The sequence below is a fragment of the Myotis yumanensis genome, unplaced genomic scaffold (assembly GCF_028538775.1).
Source record: "Myotis yumanensis isolate MYYU_CA2020_CCGP unplaced genomic scaffold, mMyoYum1.0.hap1 SCAF_8, whole genome shotgun sequence".
NCBI classification, from domain to species: domain Eukaryota; kingdom Metazoa; phylum Chordata; class Mammalia; order Chiroptera; family Vespertilionidae; genus Myotis; species Myotis yumanensis.
This window is the reverse complement of record NW_027223759.1, coordinates 33,443,769-33,466,919: the sequence shown is the minus strand read 5'-3', so window position 1 is coordinate 33,466,919 and position 23,151 is coordinate 33,443,769. Positions and strand designations below refer to the sequence as shown.

Genomic DNA, 23,151 nt, shown 5'->3' with positions numbered 1-23,151 from the left:
GTGGAGTTGCCAGACTCACTCAGTGATGCTGTCAGTGGGCCAGCTTGAAAGCAAACAAACCAACCAAAAAATTAAACAAGCTAATTGTGTGCCCTGGCGTGGGGGCGAGCAGATGCGGGTCCGGGGACACGTGAGGAAGCAAGCCCGGGGCTCTCGGGATTCCAGGCAGGGCTCTAGGCTTTGCAAAGCCGGGGTCCCGCTGAGTGAGGGAACTTAATGCGACACCAGCAACTGTGCAGGCATGCTTTCATGTTTTTTTAAAAAGTCAAATAATTTGCTGCACTGATGCCACCTAAATTTTGGTCTGAACATCAACACAACCATAGCACAACTCACCTTTGAGCTTAAAAACAAGGAAAAGAATCCTCAAGTGCCAGCAGCGAGTGGCAGCTTCAGCCACTTGATTCACAAGGACAACAGGATCCCAAGGGCCTGGGGTTTGAGTGTTGGTTTGGGGCTTTGATGCAAACAGCCCATTGCTCTGGCCTGTTGAGCACTTTAGGGATCCTGACTGTGTCATGCTCCACATCACCCACCAGTGGGAGGCCCACCCTTCCATGTATTCACTCAGATCATCGACAAGCATGCTGTGCAGGCTCAGGCTGAAATCAGACTCCACCCTTCCCTGTGCGCCTCGGTCCTCAGCTGTGCTGTGTGCCAGAAGCACCTGGGGAATTTTCACCAGTCCTGCTGCTCAGGCTGTTCCCTCCAATCTATCGCACCAACCCATCACACCAACCCGTCACACCAACCCCATCACACCAACCCCATCACACCAACCTGTCACACCAACCCCATCACACCAACCCATCACACCAACCCCATCACAGCAACCCCATCACACCAACCCCATCACACCAACCCATCACACCAACCCCATCACAGCAACCTGTCACACCAACCCCGTCACACCAACCCCATCACACCAACCCCATCACACCAACCCCATCACACCAACCCGTCACACCAACCCCATCACACCAACCTGTCACACCAACCCCATCACACCAACCCATCACACCAACCCCATCACAGCAACCCGTCACACCAACCCCGTCACACCAACCCCATCACACCAACCTGTCACACCAACCCCATCACACCAACCCCATCACACCAACCCATCACACTGGACTCGCTCAGGTTAGGATGCAGGTGATTCCACTTGACAGCCAAGGTGGGAACCAGCACTCCACAGGTGCCATGGGTATTGTTTCTCCAGTGTGAGTTTTTAAGCAAGAGTTTCCTAAAGAAAGACCCATATTTTTTCCATCTTCTCTAAAAGGTTTTCATGAAAACTTCCATTGCAGATTGAAATGTGCATGAGTATGCCTACATCCCTCTGCATATCTAGGAAGTGACCTCATCACAAAAGAAAACTCTTTGTGTCCACCCTGACTTGTTCCTAGTGGCCCCCATGGTGCCAAGTGCCCCACTCCCATTTCTAAATACCTCCAACCCATCTCTTTCCTACTCCATTTAGGGACCTTGCCCAGGACTGGTGTCAATTTAAACTTGGAGAATCCAAGTTCTCTTTCCATTTGAAACATAAAACTCTGGTCTTCTGCTCCTTCTTCTGTTTTACCAAAGATTTCAACACTTGCTCAGCAACTTCATACACAGATTTGTTCTTGGAAGAATTTGAGTTTATTTGGACTGAAGTAGGCAGAGAAGATGGCATTTAAGTTGTATCTGGAAGGCTAGGCACTGGCTTTGAGTAAGCATAGAAGGATGAGGATGAGAAAAGTGAGATTAAAATGGCTTGATCCCAGCAAAGTAGGATGGGCAGGCCTGGTGTGCAGCAGGCAAGGAGCGCAGCCAACAGCACTGGGTCAGGGGACAGTGTTACCCACCCACAACTAAAGAACCTCACCCGGCTCGTGGAAAGGAAGACTGAAGAACTCCTGTGTTTGGGGTCCTCTGGTCACTGTTTCTTCCTGTGTGATCCTTGAAGGCAGAATTATTGTTTTGGGTTGTGTTGTTGTTGTTTTTGTCTCAGAATCCTAACAATACAACTTAGAACATTATAGTCCATACATGCTTATTGAACAAATGGGTGAATGGATGGATTGGTTTTCTGAACAAATAGATGGATGAATGGATTGGTTTTCAGGTATTTGTGGAGGGTGTTTTGTTGTTGTGTGGTTTTTAGTTTGTTTTATTTTTTATGTTTTGTGTTTTAATGTATAGTCACACATATAGCTATGCTTGTTCTGAAGTTTTAAAAAAGGACACCTCTGCCTTGCTCCCAAAGTAATCCACACGTCCTACTTGTGAGACCAGCACCGTCTACCATGAGCTAGTCTAAAAGCTTTCACAAAGAACCACGTGTTTTGGGACTACTACTCCCTACCCACTGAAATCCAGCTTGGACGTGTAGGGTGCTGTTGACAAATACTGTGCTTGGAAAGCTAAATTTAGCATAGAACGAAGGTGGAATGACTCCTATCCCTGGACTCACCCCAGTGTCCCAGCCCTTCTCAAAATAACCCGTGACAAAGAGTATCAGGTACACAAGACTTGTCCAGTTTGAGGTGTAGTACAAGCTCACGTTGGACCAGGTATAGCTGTGTATGGACAAGTCCTTCAGAAACGGATCTAATTGCAGTCTGAGGGAAAGACCATGGGAAAATGGTGATGCTTAGAGAAATGAAATAGCGAAGAATTAGCATTGCTACCGAAATGAGCAGAGCAAGGGCAGGATGTGTAAGTGATGGGAGAGCAGCCTTCACCGCAGGGGACAGTGACTAGGGAAGTGGCCCCCAGTGTTTCTGCTCATCGTTTTCTGTACCCACCTGCCTCTTACATGCGGTGAACTGTGCATTCCTTGCAAACATGGTCTGCATGCTCTCTACCCCCACTGCGTGTCCCACAGCACCCAGCAGGGTGTTAGGCACATAGTGGGCCCTTGTTCCCATAAAGTTCCCTGCTGTTCCCTCAACACTAATGCTGTCTTCACTTCTGTTTATACCTCACAGTGGGTGGGGGGAGTGGGCCGGTAGCAACCACTGTACTGTTGCAGCTGCTCAGAGCAGCCAGTAGGGGGCAGGGGCTGTGGGAGGCGGATGCCTTCCTGCCCGGCTGCACCACCTCCCAGCTGAGGGAGCCCTGGAGCAGCCTGGGCCTCCTTCCTTCACCTGGTCCAGATGGGGTGCACATTTCCGCCAAGGGCTGGGTGGCAATTCAATCAAAAATGCCAGCTGTTTGAATGCTTGATGGATGTTTATTTTTTGTCACATACCTCCCGCCCTGAACACTTGCATGCTCAAATGTTGCAATTTCAACTAGACATCAATGCTACCCATGGCCTGAATCTGCCCCTCCTTCCTTTTCCCTCCTTAGTCTCCCAGCCCTCAGATCTGTGTTTTCCTATGGCACTCCAGTCTGACAGGAAATAGGGAGTGCGGACAGAGAAGGGGCCTGACCTGTCAGCGGGGAAAGGGCAGCCCAGAGGGTGGTATTGCCACAGCCTTGGTGCAGGCTAGAAGCGGGTGGGCAGTGCTCAGGGCCGCTGGAGTCTTGCTTCCAGCCCAGCTGCCTGTCTTCCCTCACAGCTGGACCAGCAGCCCCACACCTCTGCCCTCTCTCGTGTGAGGACTTCCTGGTGGCCAGGGCCAGGGGGATGGGGGTGCACCAAGCAGGGTCTCAGTGGATGCCCCTGGGTACAGCATCCCAGCTCGAGTCCAAGGAGAGCCCTGGCATGACGGCACTGACGTTTAGAAGGACGTGCCCAAGGGGAGAAGCTTGCATCCGGGTTCCTCCTGCTGGCAGAACCGGGACCCGGGTGGGAGTCATAGGAAGCTGATTCAGGCTTTCTGATCCCAAGAACCATCTCAGAACCCTGTTCTCTTAAAGGCTAGATGCTCAGCACTGTTTCCTAGGGCCTGGACAAGGGACCTGGCCCTAATCTAGGGCTGAGCTAAATGCCTACCACGGCCCCTTCCCGTCATTCCACGGGAAGACCTGGGCATTGGGGCAGGTGAATGGAGCTGCTGGGGGGAGGGGGAGGTGGGCTGAGAACTCCGCAGGCCCTGGAGAATGGAGCACCCACTTCCTGGCCCCTCAGTAAGTACGTTTCCTGCTGCAGAGAAATGAGTGGAGTCCAGAACCGGGGGCTGGCCCTGCAGGAATGTAGGTCATTGTCATCGAGGACTGTACCCATCCTCCTGGCTCCCAATCAGACACAGTCTTCGCTGGGAAAGCAGTCCAGACCCGTGCCAGCCACGTCCCCTGGGCCTCAGGCCACCATCATCCGCCACCAGGACACAGGCCCCCACACCATCCCACGGAGCGTGCAACAACCTCCAGGCTGGGCCAGGGGATGCAGGGCCAGAACTCTGCAGGAAGGTAATTATGAGTGGCCTTTCAAAACTGCGCAGCATGGGTCCCAGGAAGGAGGTGGCCCGTGAAAGGGTCTCCTCCGCAGCTCATTACAGACACGGTATCGATTCTTCCATCGTTATCAGAAGGCATGCCTGCCATGTGAAATCCTGTCCCTTGAAGTGTATTCGCCAGGGACTGCTTCCTCCATTTCCACGAGCACTCCTGGCCGCTAACAACCTTCCACGGGCCTTTTGAAAGCCCAAAGTTTTCAGAGAAGTAAAATGTATGGCACCGCTCCATTCATCCTGCAAGAGAAAGCAATCTATACACACGCACACACGCACACACAAAACCCTAAAAAGCGCAAAGAAACAAACCAGAATTGTGCCGAATGTGGCCGACCACATCAAAGTGCGCTTCTGAAACTCACCACTTCCAAGGGGCCTAAACTTTCCGAGTCCTTTTCTTGAGCAACGTGGGTGCTGTGGGTCAGTTTGTTTTGTCTGCTGCCTTCTCCTCTTAATGATACAGGATACATTAGGGGCTGGATGAGAGAGAGCTGGATTCCAGAAAAATCCACAGCTCACTTGCCTCCTTTAAGCTACCCCTCATTCAGAACCTGGAAAATGTGAATTCCTCACTTAAATTGTCCCACAATGACTGGCCCGCGTGGCTCAGTGGTTGAATGTCAACCTATGAACCAGGAGGTCGGGTCACATGCCCAGGCTGCCCGCTCGATCCCCAGTAGGGGACGTGCAGGAGGCAGCCGATGGAGGATTTTCTCTCATCATTGATGTTTCTAGCTCCCTCTCCCTTCCTTTCTGAAATCAATAAAAAATATTTTTTTTTAATTGTCCCGCTGCCCACCCTGTTTGGTCATCTTTTCACTCCTCCAATGGCACCGTCACCCCCATTGTTCCCCTGCTCTATTTCCGTGTGTGTGTGTGTGTGTGTGTGTGTGTACTCTCCGCCGCCCCTCTTCCTACACGTCTGCTTTCCCTTGGTATCTCTCTGACCCTCTCTGGTCTCAGTCTCCCTAGACACCCCCACCCCCTCTCCCTCATCTGTGTGCCTGCCTGGATCTCATGGTTTTCTCTGTCCCAGCCCTCTGCGACTTTGTATATCCCCCCCCACGGCCTCCTGGTACCTCATTTCAAGAGATGGTTTCACCCCATTTCAGCCTAATGGGCACCGCCTCCACCCCACTCACCTTACCTCCCCCTCCCCCCTCCTCCAGGTCTCTGGACCCTTGAGTACACGCGTGAGCTCACCACGCCCCTGTGCATCGCCGCAGCCCGAGGCCATGCGGCCTGCGTGAGCCACCTGCTGGGTCGCGGCGCCGACCCCAATGCCAGCCCCGGAGGCCGTGGGCCCCTGCACGAGGCCTGCCTGGGGGGCCACACGGCCTGCGCCCAGCTGCTGCTGCAGCACCGCGCCGACCCCGACCTGCTCAGCGCCGAAGGCCTGGCTCCCCTGCACCTCTGCCGCTCGGCCGCCTCGCTGGGGTAAGTGACAAGTGACGCGGGCACCCACCACCCACCACCCACCACCCACCACCCACCGACCCGCCTGGGCTACTGCTCCTGTCGCCGGCCACGCCCCTCCATCCACGCCCCGCCCCCAGGACCCAGAGGCCCCGCCCCGCCCCACCGACCTTGGTGCCGCCTGGGCCTGGACTGGGACCCCGGACACCTCCCGCGCCCTGACCTCACCCAAGCCCCGAACCCAGCCTTGGCCGGCGCGGGCCCTCGCTGACCATCAGAACCCACAGCGGCCACACCGCCCGCTCCACCCCAGGCCCCACCCCGGACCCGGACTCCCGGACTCGGGACTCCGACCCCGCCCCCACTCCCGGCCCCTGGACCCCGCTCGGCCCTGCCCCCGCGCGCGCGGGTGTAATTAGCCTTGATTGCGAGCGCGAGGGGGGAGGCGCCACACCGAGTAATGAGCGGGGTGATCACGGCCCTCAGACGCAGTGCTGAAGAATGCTAAAAGGCCACTGGCGGGGTTGGGAGCTGAAAAATTAGAGTTTTTAATGATAATTTTATGCAGAATAATTGTCACAGTGTGACATAAATGGCTAGCTCCTCGGGCGGGGCTCCGCAGTTCCTCTAGGAAGCCGAGCTGGGCCTGGCATTTTTCGGGGAGCGGCGGTCCCAGCCCACCGCCCGCCCAGGTGTTGGGGTTCGGGAGGTTCTACAGCTGCCGCGTCCAACCCCGCGTTTGTCCTTGCAGAGTCTGTGCCCACGGGGTCCGGTAGGCCCGGGAGAAGCTGTGAGCCACCATGTCATTGCACAGGATTCATGTTCGGTTTCTCGGCTTGCAGTGCGTCATCTTGACATTTCTTTTAGTCACAATGTTCCAGCCCCTGCCCTGGGGGTTGTCATTTCTTGGCCTCTGTCTCTGTGGTGAGGATTAAGTAAAATCACCATATGAAGTGCAGCAGGCACTACCACTGGGCTCTGGGTCACCAAGGCGGGGCCCCACCTGCTCATGTCACCTGAGTTCAGAGCGGGGACTCAGCAAGGCAGCAGGCCACCAGGGGCCTGGAGCGTGGCTGAAGGAAGCTGCGTTCTTCCAATGTACTTTTCAGGGCCTGCTTCACGGAGGTGTAACTGCATACAATAAGCTGCCTGTGTTTGAAGTGTACAATCTGATAAATTTAGACAGACGTCTGTGTGTTCATGAAACCATCCCTATTATCAAGACTGACCACACCCATCCCGGTCAAAAGGTTCCCCGGCCCCATTATTATGTCCCCACGCCCCTCCTCCATTATCCCCCGGATCTGCTTTTTGTCACGGTAGTTCAGTCTGAATTTGCTGGAATTCTATATAAAGTGGAATGTACTCTTTTTCTGTCTGGCTTCGTTCACTCATCATAGTTACTTTGAGATTCATCACATTGTTGTGTGTGTCCATAACTCACTCGTCGTCGTTGCTGAGTGGTATTCCATGGTGTGTTTCTCCATTCGTGTGTTGAAAGGCACGGAATTGTTTCCAGCTTCAGGCTGTTACGAATAAAGCTGCTATGACCATCTGCGTGCCAGGCTTTGTACGGGTATATGCTTTCATTTTTCCTGGGGAAGTACCTAGGCTTAGAACGCCGGGGTCCTATGACGTGATTGAAAGACAACCTTTTAATAAACCTGCCAAACTGGTTTCCAAAGTGGCCGGGCCATTGTGCAGGCCCACCAGCGATGTATGCGGTCGAGTTGCTTCACACCCTCGCAGTACCTGGTAGGGTCGCTCTCCATCGGTGTGTGGTTGTGACCGGCATTCCCCTAATGACAACTCATGCTCAGCACCTCTGCATGTGCTTATTCGCCACCCACATGTCTTCTTTGGTGACCACGTGCCTTTTCAAATATTGTGCCCGTCTGTTTTATTTATTTATTTATTTGTTTTTACTCTTACCCAAGGATATTTTTTCCATTGATTTTTAGAGAGAGTGAAAGGGAGGGAAGGGGGGGTGGGAGGGGGAGAGAGAGAGAGAGAGAGAAGCACTGATGTGAGAGAGACATATCAATTGATTGCCTCCTGCAGGTGCCCCCACTGGGGTTGGGATCAAACCTGCAACCCAGGTATGTGCCCTTGACCAGGAGTCAAACCCGTGAGCCTTCCATGCTCGGGCTGGTGTTCTAACCACTGAGAACACTGGCCAGGGCTCTTGTACCCATTTTAAAAAGTGGGTTGTTTGTTTTATTCTTAAATGTTGAGATTTCTTCACATTCCCTGGATGCAAGTCCCCTGTCAGGCATGCAATTTATAAATATGGCCTGTCCATCTCTGGATTCTATTTTCTTCTCTTAAAGGTGTCTTTTAAAGAACAGAAGTTTTTAATGTTGGTGGGATCCAGCTTATCAATTTTTTTCTTTTAGGATTTGTGTAGGGCTATCTTATCTAGAAAAACCTTTGCCTAATGCATGGCCACAAAGATTTCCTTCTATGTTTTCCTCAGTAAATTTAATAATTTTATATTTAAGTCTATGAGCCAATTTGAGTTAATTTCTGAATATGGTGTGAGGTATAGATTGATGGCTTGAAGTTTGGTTTGTTTTTTGTTTTTCTGCATGTGGATATCCAATTGTTCCAGCACCATTTGTCAAAAAGCCTTTCCTTTCTCCACTAAATTGACTTTGCACCTTTGTTGGAAATCAACTGACTACATATGTGCGGGTTTATTTCTAGACTCTTGTCAAGTACACACAAGACAGGGCAAGGCCTGACCGATTCAACAGATAAAGTCCCGAGTTTGATTCAGACCATTTATCTCCTCCATAAACAGTGAAGAGGAGAATGGCCAAAGGTGCCAATTCCTCACGGTCCCTGCCCCACACACCACAAAGGACCACACCTCAACAAAAGGGACCAGTTGGTGACAATATGAGTCGTAGTGACCCCGTTGCTAAGCAGCCAAATCTAGACTTCAGCTGAGCGGTTTTATAGTCTGCAGCTGTATTCTGAGCGGGGCAACGCAGGAAGTCTCAAACCTCATGAGAACCCAGGAGGCGATGAGAAACTGTCTCCCGAACGCCTCCCAGGAGACACAGGGAGGCGAGTGGCCTTCGGCCCCTGAGCAGCTCCTTGCCAGCCTCCCACCCAGGAGGATCATGGGTTTTCTGCCAGGACACAGATCAGCAGTGGTTCAAGCCTCTGTTTGCATGGCCCGTGTGGATACATGCCAGCTCACCAGGGCTCCACGGCAGCACCATTCCTCCCTCGTTCTGTTCTGTTTCACCGACGTATTTGACTGTTGTGACTCAGTACCACGTGGTATTGAATACTGGCGCTGTAAGGAATCTTGACGTCAGTTCAGTTCATGGAACTGTCCCAATGGTAAGTTCTTAATTTTGACAAATGTACCATATTATAAGAGGTTCACTTTAGGGGAAGCTGGGTGAAGGGTATTTGGGAACTGTTCGTATTAGCTTTGCAACTCTTCTGTAAATCTAAAATAATTTAAAAATAAAGAGAGTTTTAAAAATCAAGTTGGCTTCACGCCTGGAGCGCCAACCTCCCACTTAGATCGTATTGGGAAAATATGGCTTTTTATTAAGAAATGAAAATGCAACACAGACTCAAAGCATACGTAGCGTGAATCCTGACAATGTCCCTAATGCAGGTCAATACATTTGGGCATCGTAAGGGCTGAGGTTTACATAGACCATGACAGCTACTCGGCTCATATACTATGCAAGAGGCTAATTTCCTAGCTTCCGCTGGATTTTCAAAAATCACACAGGTCCGGGACATTGTTTAATAAGGACTTTTGAAGTGTCTTTGTATTGAAACGGGGCTCTGGGAAATCGCTTTTCTTTTGTCTTCCTCCTCCTCCCCCTCTTTCTTCTTTTTCTTCTCATTTTCTCTTCTGTGCCTGTGGTCCCTCTCTGTGAATCTATCCATTTACTTTGACAGCCTTGGCTCATTTAAATCCTGGTTATTGGGGGAAAGTTTAAGGTAAGTGACGAACACACCAGAAGTTCAGGCAGAACTATGCACAGCCGAATCCTTCCATCTCACTGATTAGAATGAAAATGCTGCCCGATTCCATGGGCCACGCCTCCAACGATACAGCCAACTACTTTGAAGAATAAAAAGTTAATAGATGTCAGAAAGGGCTTGAGGTTTTGACCAGCGCTTTTCAGCTTCAACAGTCCCCCCAAAGTCAGAGTCCGGGGAGGTCTGGCTTCACGTAGTATAAACATTATCACCTTGACAAGAAAGAGCTACTTTCTCTAGGATCTTTTTATACATGGTAAATTGTAGGTCATCCTTAATTTTTTTTTTACCTTTCAGTAGAGAGGGGGTCACTGACCTACATACAGAGCCATTTCATTCTCTTACTCTTGATGACAATGGTCTCCACACCTCGGGGCCCGGCTCTGCTCCGGCCCCTTTCAGCCGGCAATTCACCGTGGGTGCAGGACTTTCAAACCTTTGAGTCTCTGAGTTCCTGGGACTTAAAAAAAAATTGTCTGTGCTTCCTTCCAACCAGCAAGCTTCTGAATTCAGAATTCAACACACAAAAAGGGAGATTGGAGCTTTAATCTAGGAGCCTTTTGAAGAGATTTTCCCAGAAAGAAAAAAGTTCCAGTAAAGTTACTCCTCACCTTAGTAGCCGGCATGCCGGCCTCGCCCTATTTATTACCTGGTTCCTCTCCTTGACCCTAGTTCACATTCTGAGATGATTAAAATGAGGAAAGAATTAGCAGAGCGCCGATTCTTATTCTTGCCTAACGCTGCCTTGATTTAAGCCGAAGTGAGGTAGGCTAGCTTCCTCCACGAACAGACGAGTATGAAGCATACTTTTTTTGCCCCAGCTGTGTCAATTCAACTGAATGAAAAACCATTCATAAGCCGCTGTTGGGCCTGTGAAAGCAGCTATCCTGGGAGGAATGGGGGGATCATTGAAGAAAGTCATGGGGCAATTCTTTTTCAGTTCAGCCCTGGCAGGCTGAGATCTGGGCAGAGAGGAAGGAAGTACTGCTTTTCCTTCACAAGAAAGTCAAGGAAGGAACAGGTCCAGGGGAAGGAACTACTCAGAGTCCCCACCGCAGCCAAAACCCCAGCATCTCCCTGATAGCAGGAAGTTTACCTGCCTGAGGCGCCAGGCTCACGGGACTTGATAAATAACCCAAAAAGCAGTTCACAAAGATAAATAAGTAAATAAGTAAAAAATAAAATAGAGAGAAACAGAAAGAAAAAGCAGTTCACTCTTCCGCGTCCCAGGGGGGTGATTGAATTATTATTCAAGTAGAGGGGTGAAAATGTGGCCTGGTTCAGTGGGAGCCTGAGGCATCATGTGGAATACTAAAGCACGAGGTGCAGAGAGGGGCTGTCCATTAGACGCTTTGATATTTGTGCTTCACACATTCCTGAGCACCTGCAAGGGTCTTACTTGCTTACGCTCCTCCCAGCAGGCCAGTAAGGTGCGGTTATGCCCAGTCTACAGACTAGAAAACTGAGGCTCATGGAGGGCCCCTATTTTGCCAGTAAGGCGGCACACCATGAAAATAGTCAGAGCCAGGCTCAAAAGCCCAGTGTCGTTGGAGAGATCAGTGCTGAAAGATGGCCTCTCCTTTGTGAACCTAACGTTTTCTGAAAGCTGTGTATAGTCAGGAAGTAGCTCTGCTCAGCCCCAGTCACCACCTTCCAAACATTGCCTATCACTGGCTTTGCCCCTTCTCTGCCCCTTCTTAGCATCTCAGGCAGATTGCTCAGCTTTCTGTTCACTTGCCAAGTCCCATTTGAACTCCCACCACTCAGGTCAGGAATTAAAAGAAGTATTCCAGGCCAAATCCAACCTTCACCCTCCGGGCAAAAGCCTGATCAGACAGGCCAGGAAACAGACAAATGGCCAATAAGCAAATGAGAAGGTGCTCCACAGCATTAGTCATGAGAGAAATGCAAATTAAAACCACAAAGAAATATTCACTATTTCACACCTGTTAGCATGACCAAAGTCAGAAAGGATGACAACGGCCAATGCTGGCCCAGATGTGGAGCAGCTGGAGCCCTCCCACCTTGTTGCCAGCAATACACAATGATGCCAACACTTTGGAAGCCTGTTTGGCAGATTCTTTTAAAGTTTAATATACACCTACCAGCAATTTCACTTCTAGAGATTTACCCAAGAGAAACATATGTCCATAGACTTATTCAAAAATGTTTTCCCATAGTAGCTTTATTCATTATAGCCAAAAAAAAAAATGGAAATACCCAAATGTCCACCAATATCAATAGGAGAGTGAATGTTAAAATTGTGGTATATCCATACAATTAAATATACCCAGAAATAAAAAATAATGGCTTACTCTTGTATGCAACTATATGGATGGGTGGATGTCAGACATTATGTTAAGCAAAAGAGGCCAGGTAAAAAGAGTAGAAAGTTCTAAAAAAGACAAAACTAAACTAAACCACTGTGAGAGAAATCAGAACATGGTAGCCCAGTAGTTCTCAACCTTCTGGCCCTTTCAATACAGTTCCTCATGTTGTGACCCGACCATAAAATTATTTTCGTTGCTACTTCATAACTGTAATGTTGCTACTGTTATGAATTGTAATGTAAATATCTGATATGCAGGATGGTCTTAGGTGACCCCTGTGAAAGGGTCGTTCAACCGCCAAAGGGGTCGTGACCCACATGTTGAGAACTGCTGTCAGGTAGCCTGTGGGGGGATGACTGACTGGTAGCAAACACAAGGAACTTCCTGGAGAGATGGAAATACGGCACCTCTTGATTGGGATGTTGGTTACAGAGGTGCACTGCTTTGTAGAAATTCACGCAGCTGTACTCTTAAGACCTATGCATGTATCTGTATGCAAATTATAGCTCCCTTAAAAATACATAAATACAAACACATCAAACTTTTCTCTGGTCCAAGTCAAAGCCTCCCCCCACTCTACCCCCACCCCTATCACTTTTCCTTACTCTTCTCCCCTCTGGCCCTGATGTTTCCAGTTTTCCTCTTGATCCACTGTATTGGGACCAGAGGAAGAAAAGGTCGCCCATTTCTGCTTCTAGAAGCTTCCAGAAAATCAGGTGCTACTTCATGGGCAAGTAGGGCAAACGGTGGACCTGACTTCTCAACGTTTATTCCCTAAATCATTTCTCAGTTCACCAACATGCAGGGTTCCATTTACAATCTGGGGAGAATTTGCCCAAAATATCACTAGCCACAACCATCTGACACTTCAGGAAAAAAAAAATTAAATGGCAGCCACTGCCCCAGGACAACCTCCCCTCTTCACGTAAGGGTTAGTCCGCTCACAGCAGCCATTTCAGTTGTAAATATTAATGCTTGATCATCTCAGAGCTTAGCTTCCGGTAGAGGGGGGAATGGTTAAAGGGAGAGAGAAGAAAATACAGAAAGAAAGGAGTGGGTGACAGGCCCCCAGAGGAGAGGCTCTGCAGAAGGTCCAGGGAAATAAGGCAGAACTGCTGCTCCATCAAAGTCAGGGCGGTGGCTTCCATCCTTGATGAGGCGCCAGCTGGTGACTGCGCAGGAGGGAGCCTTCTTGCCACGGCTACATTAGAAAACAGGCTGTGTCTTCCTCCCAAGTCTCTCCCCCGTGTCCCCTGCCCCCACAGGCTGGCACCTGCCCAGCATCCAGACAGATGCTCTGCCCGCATCCACGACCCAGCCTTGGGGCTCCAGCCGCCCTGCCACAGGACAGTGTCTCCAGCCCGCCTGCCCTCAGGTGAACTCGGAGGGGGGGAGTAGCAGCCGTGATGATTGAACAAGACTGGTTCCTAACACCCATCACTCTCCCTGGGCACGTGGTCTACGAGTGGGTGGGGTTCCGGCAGCAATCACGTGAGGATAGAGCAGGGCAGTCCGCTGGTCCTAGGACTCCAGCAACTGGGTGGAGCCAAGTGGGTGGAGCTGCTGCTCGGGAGAGATGCCTGTGAGACCTCACAAAGCGCTTTGGACGCTGTCCACTTCCCCCACACAAATGAAGCGACTTCTTTGAATCCTGGATTTAGCCTTATTTTCAATAGTCCTGTGTCACTGTTGTAAACTGCTCTCTCAGTGGATCTCTTGGTGGTTGTTGGACCAGGCTGTTGTCCAGTGGTAGCTGGGTTCCACCCCAAGAAGATTGCTGGCTGGAGGGTCACCGTCACCTCCCTACCCTTGAGGTCACTGATCGAACCGCAAAAACTGAATCCTCCCTGAAAACGGGGGAGAATGAAATCTGTCGGGCAGGGTTGCCAGCAGGACTGGCAAGAAGTGATTGAATTATTTACTCTTCTGTAAATCTAAAAGAGATTTCCCAGAGCCTCTGCCCCACAGCACCAGGTCCAGCGTCTTCGCTGTCCTGTCAGCGAGTCTGTCCAGAAATCGGTGGAGGACTCAGAGTAGAAACACTTCTCCCTGCCTTGAAAGGCTATTGTTGAATGAAGCACAGATGATATTCTCGAATGAATGAATGGACGTTTGGAGGTGACATGGAAAATGCCTAGCACAGTGACTGGCTCATAGAAGATGCTTCACCAATAATATCAGTGAGAAGTGTCAGTGGGTGGCAGACAAAGCCATCGAGACCTCTACTATGCCATGTCCTGGCTATTTGACTTCATGTAAGTCCCTGGTCTTTCTCAATTTCCCCACCTGTAGATTCTACCTACAATGCAGATTTGTTGCAAGAACTAAAGATAACATTAAAAATAAGTAAATAACAAGATCAAGTAGTAGGGAAGCAGTGAGCTCCCAGCTCAGGACCAGCGCCTGAGGAATACCACTTTTGAGGGCTTTGTGTGAATAGAGTGATGGACGAAGGGAAGACAGATGAAGGAGCACCCTCAGCAGGCTGTCTCATGGGATGCAGAGAGGCCTGGCAGGTGGTGGGGAAGGGATGGGGAAGAGGGGGACAGTAGGAAAGCCCAGGCCAGGGCATTCACATGGACCTTCTGCACCTGGTAGGTGACAGGGAAGCCGGTGCTTCAGGAAGATGCTGGACGGTGGATGGGAGCAGTGTGTGGGGTGTGAGCTAGAGTCCTACTTCCCCCTTCAGAAATAAGTTAAAATGACATTAATTCAACAGCCCTTGATGGGCTCATCCCTATTAACTCCTGCCTTTGGCTCAAGCTACTTCTTCTGAGTACTGTCAACCTCGTGCCCCTGAAACAGCCTGTCATCTCGGTCATTATCAAAGACGAGGAGGAGGAATTGTTCTGACGTCCTCAGATGGGAATCTACCCTTGGCTTCTGACCGTGACTGTCCTACAGTGGCTCCAGGCCGCCCTGGCTTGCCTGTCCATCAGGGTAGCAGGAAATCTAACAAAATCTCCCCTAGGAGGACAGGGCTCGGGCGCAGCTGGGGCACCTGCAGTCCTGCATGGGCCTGGGTGGTGTTTCCCTGCTGGGCCACTTCTCCCACTGCGGACACGGACACATACAAGGTCAGGTCCAGGAGTCCCAAGACGGCTACTGTCTCCCTGCTTCTCACTGAGTACCTCCCACCCACCCTGCCCTCTCCTGTAGGCCCGCCTTCTCGTGGGCACTGCCGTACATCCTTTCTGAAATCGCTGCTTATGCCTGGGCAGACCAATGGAACATCTGAGAGCATTCCGGGCCCCTGCAAAGCTAAGCTAACATTCTCAGAATCCATGTGCTGTGGCTGTGGCTGGTGGGGGACGGTTTCGTTATTCATAACCTCTGTCGTGCCTCTTTCAAACTGTAACTCTGATTCCTTTTGGAAAATGTGAAAATACAGGCAGGCAAACAGGCAATAAAAGCACCCATCAGCCAGAGGTAAACACACGCTGGCCTGTATATTTCTAGGCTTGCTGTCTACGCGTATACATATCTGGTGTGGTTTTTAATAGGACTGTTCAGTGCTGTTTGGTAGCCTGATCTTTTCACATAACTATTGCAAATAGCTTTCCGTGTCATTAAACAGGCTCCCACACCTTCGCCTTTAATGACTGCCCAGTGTGTGCCAGCAGAGGTGTGCCCCAGTCAATTGGTTGTGTTGTTTTTTCTCGTGCCTGTGGTCTGCAACTCACATCATTAACTGCTGGAAGAAAGTGCCAAGGTTTCGCCAATTAGAGGCTCTTCATTAAAAATGGAACAGGCATCCGAAGCCCTCCAGGGGGTGGGCCACTGTCCTTGCTCTTCTGAAAGGTATCCCTGTTGTAAACTGCAACCTGGTCCATCAGCCAGACAGGCTGTGGGTGTGGAATAGAGGACCACTTGTATTTCCCTATGGCTGTCTCTGGAGAAGGCGGAGCTGCTTTAAAAAAAAAAAAAAGGCAGAAGCAAACGTTTTGTAATTATTTTCGAGCGCGCGTGGGCTCAGTGGCAAGAATGAGACGGAAGCCTTGATTTGTAACCGCCTGCTGCACTGTTTGAAATGCCTCCCCGAGAGGCAAGGAGGAAGCCAGTCTGAAGTACTCCGATGCTGAAATTTGCATCCTCTCTTAGCTGGTTATTGTCCCAAAGGATATTTCACATTAAATTGTACTTGTTTATAAAGATCTTCCACCCAACACAGACCACTTCTCAAGACACTGCTGATATGGAAGCTAAAGATATGCAAAGAGAGAATGAGAACCACTGCGAGTCCCTGGGTAGAAATATAAGCAGATTTAACGGCAGCCGCTTGCAGCTGGAAACCCTCCATGGACGATCATGTTCAGAGCTCAGGGAGGCAAGTAACAGGAAAGCCAGCAGTAACTGGTACTCATTAAGGAAATGCATTTGTTCGAGCTTTTCGGGAGAACCGAGAGCGGGCTGCCCTGCGCTGGGCACCAAGAAGCAGAGGTAAATAGCCCCCATTGACACACTCAGGGAGCTAACGGTCTAAGAACATTTGAAACACGGTACCATAGGCGCTGCCCAGGCACTCATGTACAGGGCACATGACAACACAGCGTCGTGACCCTCTGCTGGTGGCACTAGGGTGACAGGAGCCCAAGAGGCAGAGGACGTAGAGATAGAACTGTGTCCGCCTTCCTGGGACACACAGGCACGGGGGCATGAGCTGCCAGGATGCATCTGAGCACCTGATCAGATAGAGGTGAAGCAAAGGATGGAGCCTCAGGAAATGAGACCGGTGAGGCCCACAGGAGCTGGGCTCTCGGCGTCCCGCGTCCTGGGGACAGGGACCAGGCTCTCTCCAGCAGGCACATGTCATCTGATTCCCACAGGAAAGGCTCTTTCCAGCTGGTATGGAGCTTGTGAGATTGGAGCAGAGGACAAATTAGGAGACTGTCATTACCATTCAGGCAAGAAATGACTTGGGTGTCCACAAAGCACAGTGACCATGGAAAGGAAGGAAGAAGCAGTGATTATAGGTGATGCAGTCCACAGGGCTGGTGGCCCACTGAAGGGTGGGGGGAGGTAGGACAGAGAAAAGGCAAAGGACAAGACTCCCAGGAAGCAGAAGAGGACGGCACCTGGGGCAAGATGACCGAGAGGGCCTCCCCTCCCTGGAGGGTGGAGAAGGTGAGAACAATCGCTGCAGGAGGTCGCGGAGAGGGGGAGAGGAGCCACAGCACCACTGGAGGATGGCGGTGACGGCCGCGGTGCTGCTGTGGGCGGGATGAGGAGCTGGCCTTCAGCATTGGACAATGTGAACCGAAAGCCCCCGAGGCCCACCTGAGACCGGAGGCCAGTCCACGAGTGGTGTTTTCCCAGCAGCACTCAGCGGCCAAAGGGGAGGAGAGGGTGGATGACACATGGGTTCCAGGTTGGATTTGGCTGTCTGGCACGGGGATAGATAGCCATGTCCCCTGTTCAAGGGAACCTAGGATGCCAAGATGACAGTGTCTGGAGTGCTGCCCAGGGAAGGAACGAAGGCAGGAAGAGCTGAGAGAATGAGGGGTCAAGGACTCAAGTCTCAATAGAGCAGAGATGAGAAGGGCACCAACGGGCGTGGGTGACAACAGGGACCAGAGGCTGTGGTCTGCAGGTGGCATGCTGAGGCATCAGCCTCCAGAGGGGAAGCAAACACATGGATGGCCATGCCCAGGAGCTGACCCAGGAGCAGGTCACTGCAGTGGGCTGGTGTTTTGGCAGTGCCCACAAAGGACAAGGGCCAGCAGGATGGAGGAGGGGCTGTGTGGCTGTCCTCCCACATTCCAGCTGGGGAGGACTGTTTCCCACCAGTGTCTGGGGCCCCGAGGCCCAGCAGCCTGGTCAGCAGCCTGCGCCTGAGCTAAGGTTGAGGGGTTTAGTTCTCCCAGGTGTGGATGGACCCGAGGACACTGCCGTCCTGGGAGAGGCCTTAGTGCCTGGAGGAGGGGGCAGTCTTGGGTTCCAGTTGGTGGGCCTGGAGGCAGCAGAATGTGCCCACCTCTGGGGGAGACCCCTGTCTCCCAAGGGAGCTATAGGCCCAGGAGGCCAGTGGGAAATCCAGGTACAGCTAAAATCCATTCTGTTCAGCAGAGCCTGGTTGAAACAAAGGCCATCCCACAGTCAGGCATGGCGGTGTGTTCACTATGCGTCCAGCCCTGGGGACACCCCAATGCCAGTCTTTGTCAGTGCTGGAGGGCTGGAAGGAGTCCTCCCATGGGAGCAAAGCAAGCTCTGCCTCACCCTGTCCGCTTGTCACCGAAGCTGAGGTTTCAGAAGAGGTACATGGTGGCTGAGAAAGAACCTGGCAGTCTAAGGGACGCTCCTTAGAACCCTGACTGCCAGGCCCTCAACTGCCACGTGTGACAAAGAGCCCAGGTAATTAGTACCTCAGCACTGTCATCTGAACCACATCACCTCCCACAGTAGCACCAGGCAGTTACAAATTACTCCTAAGTCTTACCCTCTGCTACAGACTCAGGAAGTCTCCTAGCCATGTCCACCATTCAGTAACCGGTGGGCCTGGTGTTCTCCTTGTTTTGCCATATCTCTTTTTACATATATTTATTTGATTTCAGAGTGAAAGAGATACAAACATCAATGATGAGAGAGAATCATTGATCGGCTGCCTCTTGCACGCCCCCCATTGGGAATGAGCCCACAATCCGGGCATGTGCCCTGACCTGGAATGGAACTGTGATCTCCTGGTTCATAAGTCCAGGCTCAACCGCTGAGCCACGCCAGCCGGGCCTTTTTTATTTATTTTTTCCTACCTCAGTTTATACTCCCGCAGCCTGGGCACAGATCTGAACTTACGTCCTTTCTCTGCGGCTATCCTTCCTCTTCAGGGAGCCCACTGTCCCCCGGCGGTGTCCGAAGTCCCCGAAACAACAGCCAGGGTGTGGCGGGTCCCTTGGCAGGGTGTGGGGGTCGGGTGTCCGGCCCTGCCCACCCGGTGACCACTCTCGGCCTCCCCGCAGGTGCGCGCAGGCGCTGCTGGAGCACGGCGCCTCGGTGCATCGTGCGGGCGGCGCCGGCCTGGACACGCCGCTGCACGTGGCGGCGCAGCGCGGCCTGGACGAGCACGCGCGCCTCTACCTGGGCCGCGGGGCGCGCGTGGACGCGAGGAACGGCCGCGGCGAGACGGCTCTGAGCGCAGCGTGCGGCGCGGCGCTGCGGCCCGAGGAGCAGGAGCGCGGCCTGCGCCTGTGCGCGCTGCTGCTGCGGCGCGGGGCGGCGGCGGACGCGCGCGACGAGGACGAGCGCAGCCCGCTGCACAAGGCCTGCGGCCACGCGCGCCCCAGCCTGGCGCTCCTGCTGCTGCGGCACGGCGCCAACCCGGCCGCGCTGGACTATGGAGGCGCCTCGCCCCTGGCCCGCGTGCTGCAGGCGGCCGCCTGCGCGCCCCAGGCTGCGCCCCAGCGCACGGTGCAGGCGCTGCTCAACCACGGCTCCCCCACCCTGTGGCCCGACGCCTTCCCCAAGGTAAGAGGTGGCCGGGCACCTCCCACCCCAAGCTTTGCATGCAGCGCTTCTCACTCTTCCAGGGACTCGGAAGAATGAGGGGTCAAGGACTCAAGTCTCAATAGAGCAGAGATGAGAAGGGCACCAACAGGGGACTTGGGAAGCAGCAGATTCTGACTCAGTGGGTTTGGGTGGGAGCGTCTCCTCTTCTAACAGTTGCCAGGTAAGGCCCAGGCTGCTGGTCTTGGGACCATACTTTGAGGAACCAGGGCCCAGAAGCTTCCAGCCACTAGAAAAGAAAGAGGTTGGGGTGTGAACAAGCATGCCTGCGTGTGTCCTTTCAAAGTAGTCACCTGGGGACTCCACACACTTATTTCCATGACGCTGTCATGCCTTAAGTTATTTTGGCAGCTCATCTTTTGTTGTCATTTTCAGAACAATGAAAATCGATTTCTTAAGGCATCTGGCATTTGATCTGAAATGAAATCCCCAACCTTGTTAATGAGATTAATTACACGTTTGCAAATTCCCTCATTTTCATCCTCACGAGTTCCTGTGAAATACCAGGCAGGTGTTTCTCCTTCCTGGGTTTCAGCCAGGTGAGGGAACTTTTCCAGAGTCAGGACTGTGGAGACCTCAACCCCGCTTTGCAGGCTTGCCTCTGAGCGGTTTGTCACCTTCCCCATGGGTCAGATCTAGCTTGAAATAATAAAGAGGAAGAATAATGAGTTCTCACCAGAGAAAATACTCAAAAGACGGGAAATATTTTCAAAAGAAAAGTTCCCAAAATATTGGTTGGAGTAAGAGATTGTCTTTCCCAAAAGACTTCACCAAAGGGAAGTCATTCCATTAGATGTAAAAGTGGGTGTGCTTAATTTAAAAATGATCCCTCTTCCCCACGCTCACCAATCAGAGGCAAGAGACATGCCTGACAAGTTTTGAATGGGTGAAAGGCTGTCATCCAAAAAGAGCAGTATTCTAGATGGTCTGAAATAGCGCGATTCACACATTTCTCTCAAATGCTAACTTTGCATTATAGATGCATGCAGAGTAAAGTTTGTGTCTGTAAAAACACAGGTGAAAAGTGGGAAGCGCACCCAAACAGCTCCCTGAGCATTTCCTTGACAAACATTATGACAAGTGTCTTGTACTAACTCTCACATTGTCTTTGAGCCGTTCTCACGTGGTTCTCACGTGGCACTCTACTAATACAGTGACTCCAGGAGGGTGGGCTCTGGTAAGGGAGGGAATGCCAGCAGCTTTATATTCTATAACACTTACCTGTTATCTCCCTAATTTGCATTTTAACATGTCCCAATATTAGCAGGCTTAGTGCATCAACCCATAACCTGGAAACAAGACCCACTCACTGCCCCTCTGGGTCACACGGTGTTTGCCTTAAACCAAGATGCACACGTCAACCATTATCATATGAAATTGCATAGAGAATGCAAAAGAAACAGGCTTTATGCAATGGGCCACCAGTGAAAAATATCTGAGGCAAATTATTTTTGTTGTTAATCCTTGCCTAAGAATATTTTTCCATTGATTTTTAGGGAGAGTAGAAGAGAGAGGGAAAGACAGAGAGAAACATCGATGGGTTGCCTTCTGCATGAGCCCCCAACAGGGCCCTGGCCAGGGAGGAGCCTGCAACCAAGGTATGTGCCCTTGACCGGAATCAAACCCGGGACCCTTTGATCCACAGGCTGACACTTTATCCACTGAGCCAAACTGGCTAGGGCTGAGGCAAATTATTTTAAAGAAAAAATATCAAAAAAAAGAAAAAAACAAAAAGAAAAAATATCAGTGTATTTCAGCAGTGACTACAAATAATCCTTTGTTGGCCTTGAAGTCACTCTATTTGAGTGATTCTTTACCCAGGTTTCCAAGTCTCAGGTGCAGCCCCAGGGGCACCTTCCCTGAAGATAAGACCTCTAACACCTGAACTCTGTCTCCAGGGCTGTGGGAATTACCCCGCCTTGACCTTGACATGCAGGGCAAGGCACAGTGGCTCTCCCTCTGGGTCTCCAGGGGCCCTATCCTGGGTCAGCCACAAAAGAGCAGAGCATGGTCAGTGGAGGTGTAAGTTGTTTTTAGGTTTGGGGGGTCCTATCGTGGGGGTCAAAAGGCCATGAGAAGTATTCAGCTCCTAGAAGTGACACTGACTCTCCCAGCAATTGTAGAAGGAATTAAGAGTTTCCTTGAGAAGTCAGAATACTCTGAGGCTTTCACCAAAAAGCATTGCCCACCATTGCTTTCCTTGCACATGCACAGAGCTGACCCCTGCACACCTCAATGTTGAGTGAATGAAGGAGATTCCAGCAACTCCAGGGCACAGCACTTGCTGTTAAGTCCTGGAAATGGACATGGGGATCTGAGTTCTTTGTGCTGAGGTCGACCTCACCTCTAGGGGGCGCCCATGGCACTCCTGGTTGGGAGCAGGGTGCGGCCCAAATGCATTTACCATACTTGGCGTTCTCTGAGCCAAGTTACAAGTGCCTGTGATGTTCTAGCCTGGGCCCAGGACAACCAGGGCACACACTGGAAATCTGGCTGCAGCATCTTCCTCCACCCAGGCCACCTGCATGTTCCACCAGGAAGGAGTCTAATCACCACACGAGACATCAAAGGGACAGACCAGCTCTGCTCCGCAGCCCCGTGGAGCACGCAGCAAACACACTGAACCAGGCCACAAAGATACACTGCAGGCGAGACCACACCGTGGTGAGGGGTGCACAGAGGCGCCGGCAATGTCACAGAGCACGCGGTCCGTGGGCAGCAGCTGGGCTTGAAATAGATGTAAAGAGACACCCACGGAGCTCGGAATTACTGAGGCAAAAGGTTTCACAGCGAGCTTATGACATAAATCACATTCCCTCAGGCCCAGACAAAGGCACCATGGCCGCAGCAGGCGGACTCCAAGCATCCGCCGCGCCGAGGACAGTGCTCTGCGGTGAAAATCAAAGTGGTGTCACTGCTTGGGAAGCAAGCGTGTTGACAATGCCAGGCCTTTCTGCCTGGCTGACCTCTAGTTAACACCAGTCAGGGATGGGGGCACAAGGGCAGGTGGCAGGCGGTGGCCAGGTTTGAATTCTGGAAGTTGTCAGCGCAGGTGGAGCTGGCCTGGGGGAGAGCGGACAGGAGGGCAGAGACACACACACACACACACACACACACACACACACACGAATGTGAGTCCAAACTTGCTTTGCCACTGCACTAGCTGAGCTTGTGGGTTGGATGCTTGGTCTGGAATAAAGGGCTTTGCTCACGGTTCTCTCTCCTGCCTCTCACCTGGAGGCCAGATTCATGAAACAATAGCGAAGCCCCATGTTATCTTTTCACAACGAAGTACTCCATTCCTCATCCCAAGTGTTTGAAGAGCAGATTTGGGGCTGGACCCCAGAACAGAAATGTGGGAGGGTAAGTCAGCCCCGCTCTGGGATGGGACAGGACCTCCCCAAGTCCCAGAGCTGGGAGGTAGCAGCACCAGGACAGAAGCCCATGGCCTGGGACCGCTCTTTCCTGCCTCTTCCATGGGTCATTTGTCTCTCATTATA

At 51.6% G+C, this 23,151-nt stretch overlaps 1 protein-coding gene across 1 annotated transcript in view; it reads left to right on the top strand.

Moving 5' to 3' along the window:
- Positions 1–23,151, top strand: part of ASB18 (ankyrin repeat and SOCS box containing 18) — a 39,244-nt gene that overhangs the window by 8,824 nt on the left and 7,269 nt on the right. The window contains exons 2-3 of the mRNA XM_070423365.1: positions 5,561–5,828; positions 19,108–19,612. Coding sequence (XP_070279466.1) covers positions 5,561–5,828; positions 19,108–19,612 — 773 coding nt within the window. The remainder of the gene's footprint in view (positions 1–5,560; positions 5,829–19,107; positions 19,613–23,151) is intronic.